The 15756-nt window shown below is 35.5% G+C and overlaps 1 protein-coding gene across 11 annotated transcripts in view; it reads right to left on the bottom strand.

Moving 5' to 3' along the window:
• The window catches only part of LOC127066243 (acetylcholine receptor subunit alpha-type acr-16), a 262034-nt gene extending 246278 nt beyond the window's left edge, over positions 1-15756 (bottom strand). For 3 of the 11 annotated variants that reach the window (XM_050999724.1, XM_050999725.1, XM_050999733.1), the window contains exons 1-4: positions 10170-10321; positions 9336-9669; positions 7134-7854; positions 6891-7021 (exon numbers count right to left, since the gene is read on the bottom strand). In XM_050999724.1, the coding sequence (XP_050855681.1) occupies positions 6891-7021; positions 7134-7135 (133 nt within the window). In that variant the 5' untranslated portion in view covers positions 7136-7854; positions 9336-9669; positions 10170-10321. Of the gene's footprint in view, positions 1-6890; positions 7022-7133; positions 7855-9335; positions 9670-10024; positions 10323-11832; positions 11852-14125; positions 14317-14683; positions 14908-15631 lie in introns of those variants that run through there. The other 8 variants (XM_050999730.1, XM_050999735.1, XM_050999732.1 and 5 more) reach the window with 8 other exon arrangements.

Genomic DNA, 15756 nt, shown 5'->3' with positions numbered 1-15756 from the left:
AGCCGATCGATCCAACACACAGAGAGAGAGAGAGAGAGAGAGAGAGAGAGAGAGAGAGAAAGAGAGAGATTTTAATGCTTCATTGTTCTTTATAATAGTGAGCGAGCGCGCTCACACAGCTCGATGTGTTTGCTCGTGCAAACACGTTGGATTTAGCGAAAGAGGTCGAATATTAAAACTCCTGGCTATGCCGGTTTTTTAAAGGACGTATTGAATATTATCCCCTCTCTTTCTTTCTCTCTTTCTCTCTCACTCTCTCTTTTTGTCTATCTATCTATCTATCTATCTATCTATCTATCTATCTATCTATCTATCTGTCTGTCTGTCCGTCTGTCTGTCCATCTATCCGTCCATCCGTCTATCTGTCTATCTATTTACACACATGTGTAAACAAACGCACATGCGCAAACATATATTGTTTACACCTACGAATATTCTCTACGAAGTATTTGACAGGTACACGTTTTTGTAAACATCAATGAAACACACTTCTAAAACACGCGTCAGAAAAAACGGCGCGAGAATTAACGAGCTACTTGATTCTTCATGAAAATTTCATTTAATCGTACGTAATCTTATATCATTTATATCGCTTGTAAATCGTTATTGTTACTTTTGTTATTCTTGTTGTTATTGTTTGAATAGTTGTAGTAAATGTACGAAGGTAGCGTAGATAAATGTTTGAATATCTGATCGATGGTTTTTTTCTTTTTTCTTTTTTTTTTCCCTTTTGAATTGGAGATAGTAGGCGGAAGATACATAAAAATATTCTATACTTTATGAGACTTTCTATACGTTAGAAAAAAACCTTCGTATATATTTATATATTGCTCGTGCGTCTGTGTTGCGTACGTGCGTTCATACATATATATAAAATACAAGAAGAAGCGTCAATGAGAATTAACGAAAGGAACAATAGCCGAGTATGCTATTTTTATTCGTTCACTTTCTTACGCGATCAATCGATCCTTCTTCCTACGCAAACTTTTTTCTAATTTCCCTACCGACGCACTTTTTATCATCGTTAGAAGACTCTACTTATATCCTAACTATTTGTAACAAAACATGTTTACTAGACGCAGAAAAGAAAAATATCATAATCCACCAACGTAATTCCTTCGATATATCAGGTAATAACTTTCACATAATCCTGAAAAATAATATTTCTAACAGGACGTATAATATTTGTAAAAGGAAAAAGAAAGAAACGGAAAAATCGATTAATAAAATCAAAAAATAAAATCAATATAATTTCTCGATACGCATTATTACTTCCGTATATCTACGTACACATAATATTTGTAACGGAGTGTATTGGTTGTACGAACCAAAAAAAGAAAGAAAAAGAGAGAGAGAGAGAGAGAGAGAGAGAGGAAAGAAAAATAAATAAATAAATAAATAAAGAAATAAAATGACGAAAAAATCGAAACTCCAACGAAATCATTTCTTTAAATAACAACACTTACACCAATACCAACATCACCAACGACAACGACAACGATAACAACAATAATAATAATAATAATAATAATAGCAACAAAAATAATATATTAAGCATTAAATAAAGCTTTGAGAGAGGAACGTGATAGACGAAGCAGAGGGATTTGTAATCGCATTGAAATAATAATGATGGAATTTCGTCGGGCAGGAATCATGCATCGCTGGTTCGAACTCACCGTGCCACGAACTAATTCGATAAAGCTTTCAAATCTGCGCTTCGTTAAAACGAGAACACGAAGGCTGTTACTTTTCAAGGGTCTCGTGACTCTTCCTACGACGACGTCAGAAGAGCGTCACGAGGAGATCACTTTGGTCTTTCTAGAAGAAAATTCTAGGGTGGTGTATTAACCCTCTCTTTTCTCTCTCTCTGTTTTTTTCACTCTATTTTTTTCTCTCTCTCTCTTTATTTATCTATCCGTTTCTCTCCCTAAGTTGTCTAACATAAAACGTTAACGCGTAAAGATACGTGTTATCTAAAAACTTTTAAAAAGGAAATCTTTTTCTTATTGGAGATTAAAGAATATGTAATGGTATTAAAAGCACTTTTTCGATAGTAACTAACATATATTTTATCTAACGTTGTTGTAAACAACAAGCGGTAGTATAATATTATATCCATACTGTAAGATTTATATTATCTTGAAACGTATTATGTAGGTTTTATTATTTTCTACATAAAAAATACGTAAAATCATTCGAGATAACGTCGAAAAAAGAATGACGAGTGGAATGAATATATATATATATATATATATATATATATATATATATATATATATATATATATATCTTTGAAAATTTACACGTCGTAAAGATCAGTTTCCGATTATCGCAAAAGAAAATGATCATGATGGATAATGAACAAATCGAAATTAATAAGTATTCATTAATTATTAATTTATCAAAATATTTTCTCGTTCTACTTGTGTAATTATACTTATGTAATCGTACGTATAATCTTATAAAAGAATTATCATAAAAAAAAAAAAAAAAAGAAAAAAAATAAGAAATAAGAAAGAAGAAGAAAAGGAAGAAAAAGAAAAAAACTAATCAACGATCGATCGAAATCATTATAAATACCTTCGAAGTATTTAAACATTTTTGTTTATAATAAACGTTTATAATAATCAATGAAATACTTATAATAATTAATCATAATAAATTATTCATTGAACGTTCAACGATTAGCACGAATTCATCGAATTATACAAACAGTCGAGAAATATCGAAAAAAAAAAGAATGGAAAGAAATTACATCTTTAAGAAAGTTTTCGTCGAAATACAACAAAATGTTGCTTTCCTTCGGCGAATTAGAAAAGAAACAAACGTATCTACGTATCTACGTAGTTACGTGAATATAATTTCTAAAACCGCAGAATTCTATTCGTCGAAAGAACGTTTCGTCGTTCGAGGGTCGATGGAAAGAGTGGAATTTCGAAGGTATGACGAGAACGATGGAGGTTCCGGTAAGTGGGAGGGGGAGGAGAGTGAGCAATAAAGGGGGTGGTAGAACGAAGAGGGTGATTCGATGAGAGAGGAGAGAGGGGAGTTTTAAAGGGAGAAGGGACAGCAGCAAATGGAAACTTTGTTTGCGTGGTGGCACGACCAAATGCAGTTTTACAAAGTGACGAAAACACGAGTACGCTTGGACACTTGGACGTGTAATATTCGTTGCGACATTATTTCGTTAACACCAAAGGCTCCTTGTCAATGAACAATCAAGCTTACCATAATTATACGTATGATAATTTTTATTTTAATTTGTTCTTCTTTACGTCGTTGATGTTTCATCGTTCGTTGAGAGAAATCGATCGATCGTTCAATTTCTCCTTTCTTTTTTCTTCTTCCTCCTTCGTCGAGGTTTCGACTCGAGAATAAATAAAAATTTCGCGCGATATAATCTTTTCTTCTTCTTCTTCTTTTACTTCGTTTCTTTCTTTTTTTTTTCGTGCGAAACAACCTCCTATTTTATATTTTCCGAAAGACGAAAGAGATTATTTGAAAGCTTTTCCATCGAATCGAGTTCTCGGACGAGTCTCCAAATCAATTTGCTCGTCCTTTACGAAAGAGCTCTCTCTCTCTCTTTTTCTTTCTCTCTCTCTCTCTCTCTCTCTCTCTCTCTCTCTCTCTCTCTTTCTTTGAGAAACCACAAGGAAATGTAAGATTTCTGCGAGAGAAGAAATAAGAGAGAAGATTCGTGGAAAGCGCTCGCGATTAGATTCTATGTAGTTCTTGAATAATGTATCGTTTGGTGATTCGACGCTTTCGAAGAAAAGGAATCGCATAGGTTATTGCAAAAAAACGAAGGTTGGGAGAGAAGGCAGAGAGAGCGCAACGAGCTGCACCGAAGGAGGGAGAAAAGATAGGAGGAAGATAAAACGAACGAAAGGAAGAGAAAGAGAAAGAGAGAGAGAAAGAGGGGGGAGATGAAAAAGGCGAAACTCTAAAAGCGTGGTGAAACTCGTTGGAGCTTGGTGTACCGTCTCCAATTAACGTTTACCTCGAATATCCGCTTTGTGCGGACGTGCTAATCAAAGTGAAACTGCAGTTACTCAGGATCTGCAAAAACTTGTAGCGAATGCATACGATTTTCCATTGTCGAAAATGGTCTTCTACGTGCACGTATTTAGTCCCTAATTATTCAAATAAAGTTTTCATTTTCACTCGTTATTTTCATCTTCTCGAAAAAAAATATATATATATATTATAGAGAGAGATAGAGAGAGAGAGCCAGAGAGAGAAAGAGAGAGAGAGAGAGAGAAATATATCGCGAATAAATAAAAAATATATATATATATTTTTCTTTTTTATATTTCCTTATGTTATATATTATATAGGCTAATAAATGAATGAATTCATTAATTAACGAAAAATTAATTTTTTTCAGTTCGATAACTCGATCGTGCATCTCAATTTCTAGATTTAATTTTTAGTCTCGATGTCTATATAAAACAAAAAAACAGAGATATGTATATATATATATATACTTCTTTTTTAGTATCGATTTTAAGAATACTATATATTTCCAATCTAAATTTTTTTTTCTCGTTTGGATTAATAGTATAAATTAAATATAATTCGCGGTGTATCGTCGATTGGTTCCGTAAAAAAAGATTGAAACTATGTAAAGCATCGACGAGTTTGTTAAAGGTGAGCTGACACTTTCTCCCTGGCGTTGAAAACACGAAACCAATAACGATTTTCATTTCACTGTCAAAGAAGTCCACGGATTCAAAAGCATGAATCCTCGACATCGATCACGAAGAGACCTCCGATATATATTTGTGTCCTTTCATCATACGTTGTTAGAAAGTTACTCAATCATCGTTGGCCATTCGTTAACTTTTGTTATCGAACTAACTGATAATTTTTGAACAAAGAGAAGGAAATTATAGAGAGTTACAAATAAAAATAAAAAAAAAAAAGAAAGAAAGAAAAAAGAAATGATCTTCTGTAATAGAGAAAATATCATTATCGATTATAAATAATTTAGAAAAAAAATTAAATTGTAACCTCGTTTAACTTAAGTGACACCGCGCGACAACAAATTTATATTCCAACAAAAGTTAATTATCGAATATATACAAATCTTTATCGATACGAATTGAAGAAAAAAATATAGGAAAGAAATACAGTGAAAAAAGATTTATTTTCTAAACGAATTAACGAGAGCCAGTGAACGGATGAGAGGAGTGATATTTTTTTTTGGTATTTTTTATTTTGTCGAAAAAGAGAAAAAAAAAAGGAAGAAAAAAGGAGAAAAAAAAACTTAAGCTCGATCTATCGTAAACTCTTTACCTCTGACAATGAAGGTCAGCCGCACTTTCCACTCGATCTCAATCGACTCAAAATCGAAACGAATCAAAACGAAACGAAATGAAACGAAACGAAACGGAACGGAACGAAACGAAACGAAATGAAACGAAACGAATGAATATGGGAATGATTTCTTTCGAATTGATTAACGCTGAATGAAACAACTTTGATGATCGACGAATAAGACTTTTTTTTTATAGAACCAAAAAATATATAAAAATAGAAGGAAAAACAACGAAGTATCCATCCGAATAATTCTCTCAAATTTTCTCGTTCGAACTAAAAACGAATTTAAAAAGAATCAAGAATGCTCTTCGAATGAAAGCTGATCGAACGGATAAAGAAGACAGTTAAAGGGAAAATGACAGAGGGAGAAAGAGAAAGAGAGAGAGAGAGAGAGAGAGAGAAAGAGATAAGATTTTCATTTAGAAGGAAGGAAAGAGAGAAAATTTTCCCTTTGGATTTACGGAACAGTACATTTCCTTCGTAATCGACGCTTATTCTCTTTCCAATCAACGAAGTCGTTGATCGCGATAAGCTCGGCGAGAAAGCCGACTCGAACCATATCGAACCGATGGTACCTACGTCCATCGAAAATATAAATGATCTGTAATCCGGTGAAATCGAGCGTGAATTCGAGCGTACATCGGCTCGAACGAGAAAAAAAAAATAAAATAAAATAAACAAATGAATGAATGAATGAATGAATGAATGAATGAATAAAATATGTAAAAAAAGAAGAAATGAAAAAGAAAAAAAGCTATGAATATATTTTTCAAGGAACGATACGTAATCGAATTTAAGCTTAAACAAAACGACGCTATACGTATATATATAAAATGCGTTTGATAAATAATATCTTCGTAGTCGTACGAACGTTCCATTATTTTTGTATTTTTATATTTTTTTGTATCCTTTTTTTTCCTTTTTTTTTGTTTCTCGTTTTTTATTTACTTTCTTTTTTCTCCCTCGTTTGTTTATTTATATTTTCGACATCTATCGGTCTGTCTTTTCATTAACCAATCCTATCATTTTGTTTCTCCCTTTTATTAAATAATATAGATGATACTTATATATCTATACGTGTATAGATACGATTTTACTTTCTTCTTCGTAGAGAGAAAACCGAGTGAAATTTTTTCGTTAGAAGCATAACGCAGGACCTTGTATTCGAGCACGTGCATCCTTTATAAACCGTAATATTTCAAAAAACGCGACAACCCCAGGATACGTCTCCTGTCGGATTCAGGATCCTAAAGTTACGATCTTAAAATATCGTGAAGGATCATGAAGAAAAACGAGAAACGTGTTCAAAACTGATCGAGCATTTGTTCAACACGATGATAAAACGATATGACGAAATCGTCACGCACTCAACCACCCACCCATCCACCCACCCACCCACTCAATACCCTTGTCTTCTCACAAATGGAATATTTATTTTAATAATAAAAATATAATTTCGCATTGATTCAAGATCATTAGAAATTTCAATATCTATATCTCGACGAAACGTCATTAGAAGAGAATTGCATTAATACTAAGATAACGAAATATCAAGTGTTATCACTTACCCTGAGATACGACGATAAGCAGGAGTACAATCGGCAGACAAGTCTTGACCATCCAAATTTCTATCGGTGGCAGGCAACCCGTAGTAGTTTTGTGCGCCATGACGCTCAGCTTTATTCTTCTACCGGTCCACCTTCGAATCACCGATATCAAATACTTCTATATACGCATATATACATATATATATATAGATATACAAATAAACTATTTAATATATAAATATATAAATATATAAATATATATACATATATATACACACACACGTTGAAGGACGTTCCACTTTAAACGTTGTTCCTTTAATTTCCTAAATCTTCTCCGTTAAATTCGAAGCTTTCCGAAAGATTTCCAAGGGTAGGTACGACGATCCTAAGTCGCGCGACTAATACGAATACAAATATAACTCTCATGATCTATCGTGATCGTGACACGTAGCTCTCGACGCGATAGTCCTTCCACGACTAAAATTCGCGACTAACCGAGTAACCGAGTGTGCGAGAACCTCCCGATTTCGCCGTCATAACCGAGCGTCCTCTTTCAGATTATTCGACGATGGGCTATCGCGCGATCGAGGGAACCCAAGCCTCGTCCTTCCGCACCACCACCACCTCCACCACCCACCACCTTCTTCTACCCCCCCTCCACCTCCTCTTCCTCCCTCTTCCTCCTCTTCTTCCTCCTCCTCTTCTTCTTCTTCTTCTTCTACCTCGAATCTCCCCGTTTTTCTTCCTCCTCTCCTCTCCTCCCTTCTCCAACACACTTCTTCCTCCTCCTCCACCTCCTCCTCCTCCTCCTCCTCCTCCTCCTCTTCTTTCTTCCTCTTCTTTTTCTTCTTTTTCTTCCTCTTCTTCTTCGAGCGATCGCTAACCCGTCGACCGCTACGCTGTTTTTGTTTTCCTCGTTGTCGCAGTACTCGTATCTCTCCAATGATACTTCCTCCACGATTCAACCATTTTTTGTTCGTTCCCTCTGAAAATAATTTCAATCATTTCTTGATTGCAGATTTCTTACATTCTCCCAATCGCATCTTCCCATCCCATTACAATCGTTACTCCCCACCCAATCGTTCCCTCTCATCCAAATATTCTTTTTCTCCGACAATCGAAATCTTTGCTTTTTCAAGACTCTCTAATCTCTTACGTTTCAAACGGGCAACGAGCTTTTAAGTTTAAACATCTCCGTTATAGTAGTATCTTCGTTGGAATTTCGTTTCGAGAGAGAACTTTTTTTCGAAAGGGTTTTTTCGTAGCGATTTAGAAAGATTTAGTTAGAGAAAGCAAATTTTTCGATACGTCAACTGGTATCTAGATATCTTTTCGAAATGTATCGGACGTCTCCGCGTGTGCGGAAAGAACGAGATAATATTCGTTTCGTTGTGTTCTGACTCTCTCTCTCTCTCTCTCTCTCTCTCTCCCTCCCTCTCATTCCGTGTACGTGTGTTTTACTTTCGAACACAGAGAAAATGTTGATTCTTGACGAGCCTGTCGATATCTCTCACGATTCGTCTCTGCTACATTTTCAACGCTATCTCGATAAATCGAGAAATTTTTCAAATAAATACATTTTCGTATCCTTTTATTTAACTCCTTGATGTAAAGAAGGAAAGAAAAAAAAAAAAGAAAAGAAAAGAAAAGAGAACAAGAGAGAAGGCGAGAGAGAGAGAGGACAAAGAAAATCTTAAAAATTTCTTCGAAATAAGATTTTCTAAAGAGAGAGAGAGAGAGAGAATAAAAAAATAAAATAAAGATGTACGCGTACACACATATCGTCTTAGAAGGATATAAACGACGTTATCCTTATGGTTTCTCTTTACTAGTATGTAATGGAAAAATATGACTCATACGACAGTACTTTATCGTTTTCTTTTCGTTGCGTTTGATAGTACAGATAAGTAACGTAACGTCCCTCTCGTAAAAGCGAGCATTCGAAGTTCGTTGTATCTCTTCGAGTAGCAACCCTTCGCTTGAGCCCCCACCCTATTTCACCCCACCCAACTCCATCCTATCACATCCCACCTCTTTCGACATTATAAACGCGCGAGCTACTCATTTCAACGACATCAGTTTATTTATCGAGAGACGTTTCGTGTATTATAGGCGCAACGATATAACGATTTTTACGAGCGCATCGAAAATCGAAGAACTGCTCGTATATTTGCTCTCTCTCTCTCTCTCTTTGTTTCTCTTTCTCTCTGTTTCTGTCATACATACGTAAAAGTGTCATCGTTTTTCACGTCAAAATAATATTAAAATCATAAACGGATTCACAAATGGTGTAGACATAATTTCGATAGAAAAAAAAATAAATAAATAAAAATAAAAAAAAAATGAAAAGAAGAAGGAAACATCTTTCGATTCGTTTAAAAGAAAAACTCTTGCGAAAAATTTGTCGATTTACGAATATCGACGGCCGATTAAAAACGAATTATCTAAGCCTGTCACGTTACGTACCACGCTCTCTCGCGTCTCGCAGTTATCGCAAGAAAGACTCCACAGAGCACGGAGATACTTTTTGTTAAAAAATAAGTCGCAGGACGAAGAATAAGTTAGTCCCTCGTACTATGACAGCGCACAAAATACACAGGTGTCGCCGACACGATCCTTCCTTTTTAAGAAGGACATCATTTCGTCCGTTATCCACACGATTGATCCTGCCGTTTCGCGTTTCTCTTCCATAACACGAATCCTCTTCGTTCACTTTTATATTCTGTCACTCAGCTATCTCTCTTCCTCTTTATTTCTCCCTCGTTCTCTATCTCTCTCTCTTTCTCTCCGACAACACTCCCTATTAGAAAAAGGGAAAAGAAAGATTTGACGATTTGTACGCGCGCGATAGCAAATCGGGATGTACGCGAACGAGCATATATACGCAAGTACGAAAATAATGAAAAGAGACGAAGAAGGATAGACGCGGTTAGAGAAGACGGAAAAAAGACGATAAAAAAATAGAAGAACTATCAAAATAACTGTGGGAGCAAAAATAATAGATACGAAAACAATTAGACACTTAGAGAAGGATATCAACGCCGATGAGAAAAATAAGAAGAAAAAGAAGAAAAAAAAAAAGAAAAAAAAGAAGAAAAAAAAAGAAAAACAATAATAATAATAATAATAACAATAACAATAATAATAATAATAACAATAATAATAATAACGAGGATGCAGAACGTTATCGCGAAAAAAACGAAACGTAGAGGAGCCGTCGGCCGAGCAGGACTATCAGCGATAGCAAGAGCTGCTCGTGCATCCTCGTACTTTTCCACGTAACACTACAAGAAGTAGCACCTTCGCCGAGGTCCGCGACGCGTTCCATTCCAATCCGTACGCGGCGTACTATGTGCGTTCTCGCTCGGCCGGCCACTCGGTTGCGCGCGCGCGCGCGCGCGCACCTCTCTCGCTCATCTCTCTCTCTCTCTCTCACTCTCTCACTATATACGTATGTATATGTCTCTCTCTCTCTCTCTCTTTCCTTCTCTCTTTGCAACCCTCCACCTCTACCTCTACCTCCACCTCCACCTCCACCTCCACCTCCACCTCCTCCTCTTCCTTCAACGAGGGCGCAACACGGTGCCACCGCCGCTGCCCCCGTATCCAGGCAACTTCCTCGAGCGTGTTACCCTCTCTCTCTCTCTCTCTCTCTCTCTTTCTCTCTCTCTCTCTCTCTCACTCTCCCTCTCTCTCTCTCTCGCTCCTTCTACTCCTCTTCTCAACCAGCAACAGCAGCACCACCACCAGTACCACTACCACCTCTCTCTCTCTCTCTCTCTCTCTCTCTCTCTCTCTCTCTCTCTTTTTCTCTCTCTTTTTCTCTCTCTTTTTCTTTCTCTCCCTCTTTCTCTCTCTCTTTCTCCGTTGACGAGTCGTTGTCTTCCAACGGCTCCTTTATCGCGTACAATCCAACGTTACTAATCTCCTAGTCTTCACCTCCTTCTTCCTCCTCATAATCCTCCTCCTCCTATCCTACTGGAGAGATAGAGATAGAGAGAGAATGTATCAGTCGTACGTTCTCAATGAAAAACACGACTCCGGTCGATCTCGACTAACCTATTAGACTCGCTTCTTCTCACTCGTTCACGTAGCTGATAATAAGAATATTAATAATGATAATAATAATAGCGACGGTGATAACGACTTTGCCATGTTCCACGATACGAAAATTATTGAATCAGAGAGAGAGAGAGAGAAAGAGATAGATAGAAAGGTATAGAAAGAGAGATATACAAATTAGCGAACGAAAATGATTAAAAGTACGAAGGACGAAGACGCGACGATATCTATAGATTTGATTAAACGTTTTAATGAAAAACGAAAAGATGGAAGAATGAAAGAAAGAGAGAAATAGAGATAAATATAAGAGGTGCGAAAAAAGATAGATAGATAGAAAAAAGAGAGAAAGTGGAGGAAGCGATCTTCGCGAGTCCCGTCGGCGGTGTTCTCTCGCGAGGCGAAGGACGAGCGAGGGTCGTTTAACCACCAGTACCACCACCACTACCACCACTACCACCACCACTACCACCACCACCACTAGCAAGACCACCGGCAGCACCACCTACACCACCATCATCAGCACACCATCACTAGCACCACGCCACCGGCGTGGTGAACGCGTCGCGACGGACCGTGCCAATGATGTTCATCGAATACGCACCGATGTCTTTTAATATATATTAAGTATATATACATATATATATAAATATATATATATATATATAGCTTTCCCTCTTTCTCTCTCTCCCTCTATATACATATATATATATACGTAATCTCACGAATATTATTTCGAATCGAGTTTTAATCGAAGAGAAAACCAAAAGAGTTCAAAAACCTCTTAAAAACGTAAGCTCGAAAAAAGAGAAAAAGATGGAAATATTTACGACGATTCCCTCCAAATATTTATCCAAACGTGTTACAAACAAAAGAATATATATATACATACACACACACATACATATATAGAATAGATGGAAAGAAGTCCAAGTGTTAAAAATGAAAAGAAAAATAAACAATGATCTCTTTTAACGAAGTACAGCAAGCGGCAGGTAACAGTTAGACCGGCTATGGACCTACGACTCGCAGCCACCACCGGCGCGATATAGACACGACAGAGACACCCCGCTTTTCGTATGAACCCACTACCACCACTGTTACCACCCCACCACCATCACCATCACCACCACCACCTACCATTACCACCACCACTACCATCACCACCTCTATCTCTATCTCTACCTTTATTTCTCTACCTCTACCTCTACCTCCACCACCACCACCTCCACTTCCTTCTCCATCACCATTTCCACCACCACCACTGTCGCTATCCCAGAGAACAGAATCCTCTCCTCTACTCTCCCTCTCCGGCTTCCCGGCTAACTCCCACCATTCCTCTCGCGGGAGCCTGCGGAATGGTCCAGCACGCAGCCACCGGTCTCCCCACTCCTAACAACTAGGAGATCTCTCTACAGAGGAGAGGAGAGAAGGGTGCCACTGCCTGGGCGGTGGAGGACACCCATCTCCCAAAGCCCACCCCACAGATCAATATTGTGCCCACCATCGTGTACGGGAGAATTCTCTCTCTCTCTCTCTCTCTCTCTTTCTCTCTCTCCCTCTCTCTCTCTCTCTTTATATATATATATATCGTTTTACTTGACTATCTCTATCTCCCTTTCTCCAACATACCTAACACCATAGCTCTGAAACCGTAAGCGCTTCCTCTCTTTCTCTCTCTTTGTGTTATACCAAATGTACCTCTGTAAATATTTCGTAGATCCGATTTATCGCTAAAAGATTTTCCGATATCTTTCAAACGTTAAACCGAAAAGATGAATTCTTGCTCCGGGCAAAGTTTCTTACTAAATATCTTCTACCTTCTTCTCGTTTCACGATCAAAAGGGAGAACAGTTTGGTGGTGCGTGGCCCGGTAAACGCTGCTACCACCTCCGGCATACACCGCCGGGCCAACCAGGGGTGTTTGCCCTCGACGTGCCCCGAGCAACGATCCGAACCAGCGCTGCTGGAATCGGCCTCCGGGATATGTTGTTGCTTCTACATACCGCCTGACTATGTACGACAGTTTTACTGTTAAGTGCTGCTATCTCTCTCTCTCTCTCTCTCTCTCTCTCTCTCTCTCTCTCTCTGTCTATCTCTCTGTCTATCTCTCTGTCTCTCTCTCTGTCTCTCTCTGTCTATCTATCCATCCATCTATCTATCTATCTCGTTCACCCTCTCCCTCTTTTGAACTCTCTCGGAATTGCTCGATTATCCTCTTCGATGACCACCATACATTTTTGAAATTCCCATCGCAAGAGCTTGTTCAAGCTCACTAATAATCATTATCGTTGTTCTCCCTAGATCGATCCAATTGATTATCGCGACACGTAATTAAAGAAATTACCGAATAAATATTTGTTTTTTTCTTTCTTGTTTTTTAAGTATCGAATATCGCTGTACGAGCTATCATAGAATGATTGGGAAATATGTTTCTGTTTTCTTTTCTTTTCTTTTTTTTTTGTTTTTTGTTTTTTGTTTTTTTTTTTTTTTTAAAGTAACTTCAAAACATTGAAATAATAAAAATGTTTTATGCTCCACGATTTTACCTATCGCTTTTGTATACGTTGTATATTTAGATTTTTATGTGTTTATATATATATACACATGTGCGTGTACGTGTGTGTATATACATATATATTGTATAAAATATGTAAATATTCTTTATGATCTTTCTCTATGAACTTTCGTAATGAAGGATCTAATTTATTTGATTACATATTTAATATGTCAGTCTTCTATATTCAATTGCAAATTTCTCTCTGCTTTTAATGCAATGCTAAATGAGTATGAGAAAGAAAATTGAAATACGATAATATATTTCTATTTTATTTGTAGATTTTACGAAAATTGATTAAATGTAAGAAATTCAATTTCTCGGAATTCAATTTTTATCTCAGCAACTACAATAATTTATACACACATACATACATACACACACACACACATATATATATATATTTATTTAAATAAAATTATTTGAAAATGTACGTTGAATTAAAGAAAAAAAAATTAATATTTTTGCAATCCAATAATTTCAAATTCGTATTTGTCATCTTTTTTGTGAAGAAAATAAATTTTGAAAATCATAAAAAAAATATCGATGCAGAAATTCCAGTATATATTCGTTCATCATAAATGAGAAGAAATTAATTAATTTCTTTGATCGTACGAGTTTTAATCAAATGAAATCTTACCATACGAAGTCATGGTGTTCTCAATGGTGACACATCCGTTCTTCATGATATTGCATTTAACATCGACCATCAATTGTACGATGCATTTGCACAATATTTCTATATTTAGATTGTACCAGTTGTCGATTGAAGTCAATGACAATTTGTAATTGTCATAGGACTACGTGTGAAAAAATTGACGAGAACTTATTCTATAACATAAATGATAAGAACAAGATCAATAAAAATTGACAAAAATATAGACATATATATATATATATATACATTAAACTACTATATTATCTACGATCGATAATTTCTTTGTAATAAAAACTTTTTCTAGTAGAGACCGATGTTATCGACAGAGTTATCTTCCACTTTGACTTTACCATAGAAAATAACTCGTACAAATCATGCATATCGTATGATAAAATAACGATGAATAAATTGAATCTAAATTGATAGCAAAAGAGAAAGCTCTAATTCTAATGAAAGTAATTGTTAAAATTATGAAAACTATTTACTCTAACAAATTAAAACAACGAGTATTAATATGTGTATAAAACTGTATATACCTACTTTATCGACTCATAGTCAATATTTGTTGAGCTTTTAGAAAAATCTTGTCGAGATGAATATTATCCGTGAAAAGTCGACTATCTTCTTGACTTTGTCGATAACTCGTGTGGAATATCAACGTTACATATACAACTTTCGTAGATGATAAAGGATTCACAATGAACTGATGATAAGGTTTCCAATTCTCGTCGAATCGTTGTGTTGAAATTAGTAGAGAATTTATCCTGTAATAAATAAGATTAATATCTGAATAAGATGTGCCTAGATTACAAATCTGTCGATATTTTTTGTTATTGCGATTATTCTAACAATTTTTAAAGATTGTAGAGATTATTATTACTAACATTTACTTCGTTAATAACGCGAATTTTTCTCTCGATAATATATAAATAAAAAATTTATCACATATTTTTCCACGAAAAGTAACGTATCATTATACCATCTCGAATCGACGTTATATTATATTTTTTTAATATACACACAATATACACAATTATATTTATTAAAAAAAAATATTTACAAAAACAAATAATTATCATATATTTTGCAAATAATAATATATACTTTGAATTTTAATCGATATTTTATACACGTTTCATTTTATTTTTCGAAAGAATAATTAATAATTAGCATTTTATATATATATATATATATATATATATATATATATACATGCATATACACACACACACACACACACACATATATATATATATATCATGCAAAAAGTTGATAATAAAAAAATGAATAACGGCCAAATCAATGTTTCATAAAAAAAAATAATTAATAATTAGCATTATTTTGATATATATATATATATGTATATATATCACGCAAAAAGTTGACAATAAAAAATGAATAACGGTCCAATCAATGTTTCAAAAAAAATCACGAAAGAAAATTTATCGATAAATACAACAAAAAATAAGTCTAAATAACTATACTTACACTCATTTTATGATTCCTTATCAAATTCGGTAGAAAAATTTTGAATACAGATGACTGATTTAATTAGATGAAATCAAAAGTACGGAAGTTCCCTATCGAAGACGAAGTTCGAATGTAACGGTTTC

The sequence above is a fragment of the Vespula vulgaris genome, chromosome 9, assembly GCF_905475345.1.
Source record: "Vespula vulgaris chromosome 9, iyVesVulg1.1, whole genome shotgun sequence".
In the NCBI taxonomy this organism is placed as follows: domain Eukaryota; kingdom Metazoa; phylum Arthropoda; class Insecta; order Hymenoptera; family Vespidae; genus Vespula; species Vespula vulgaris.
This window is presented reverse-complemented; position numbering and strand designations above follow the sequence as displayed.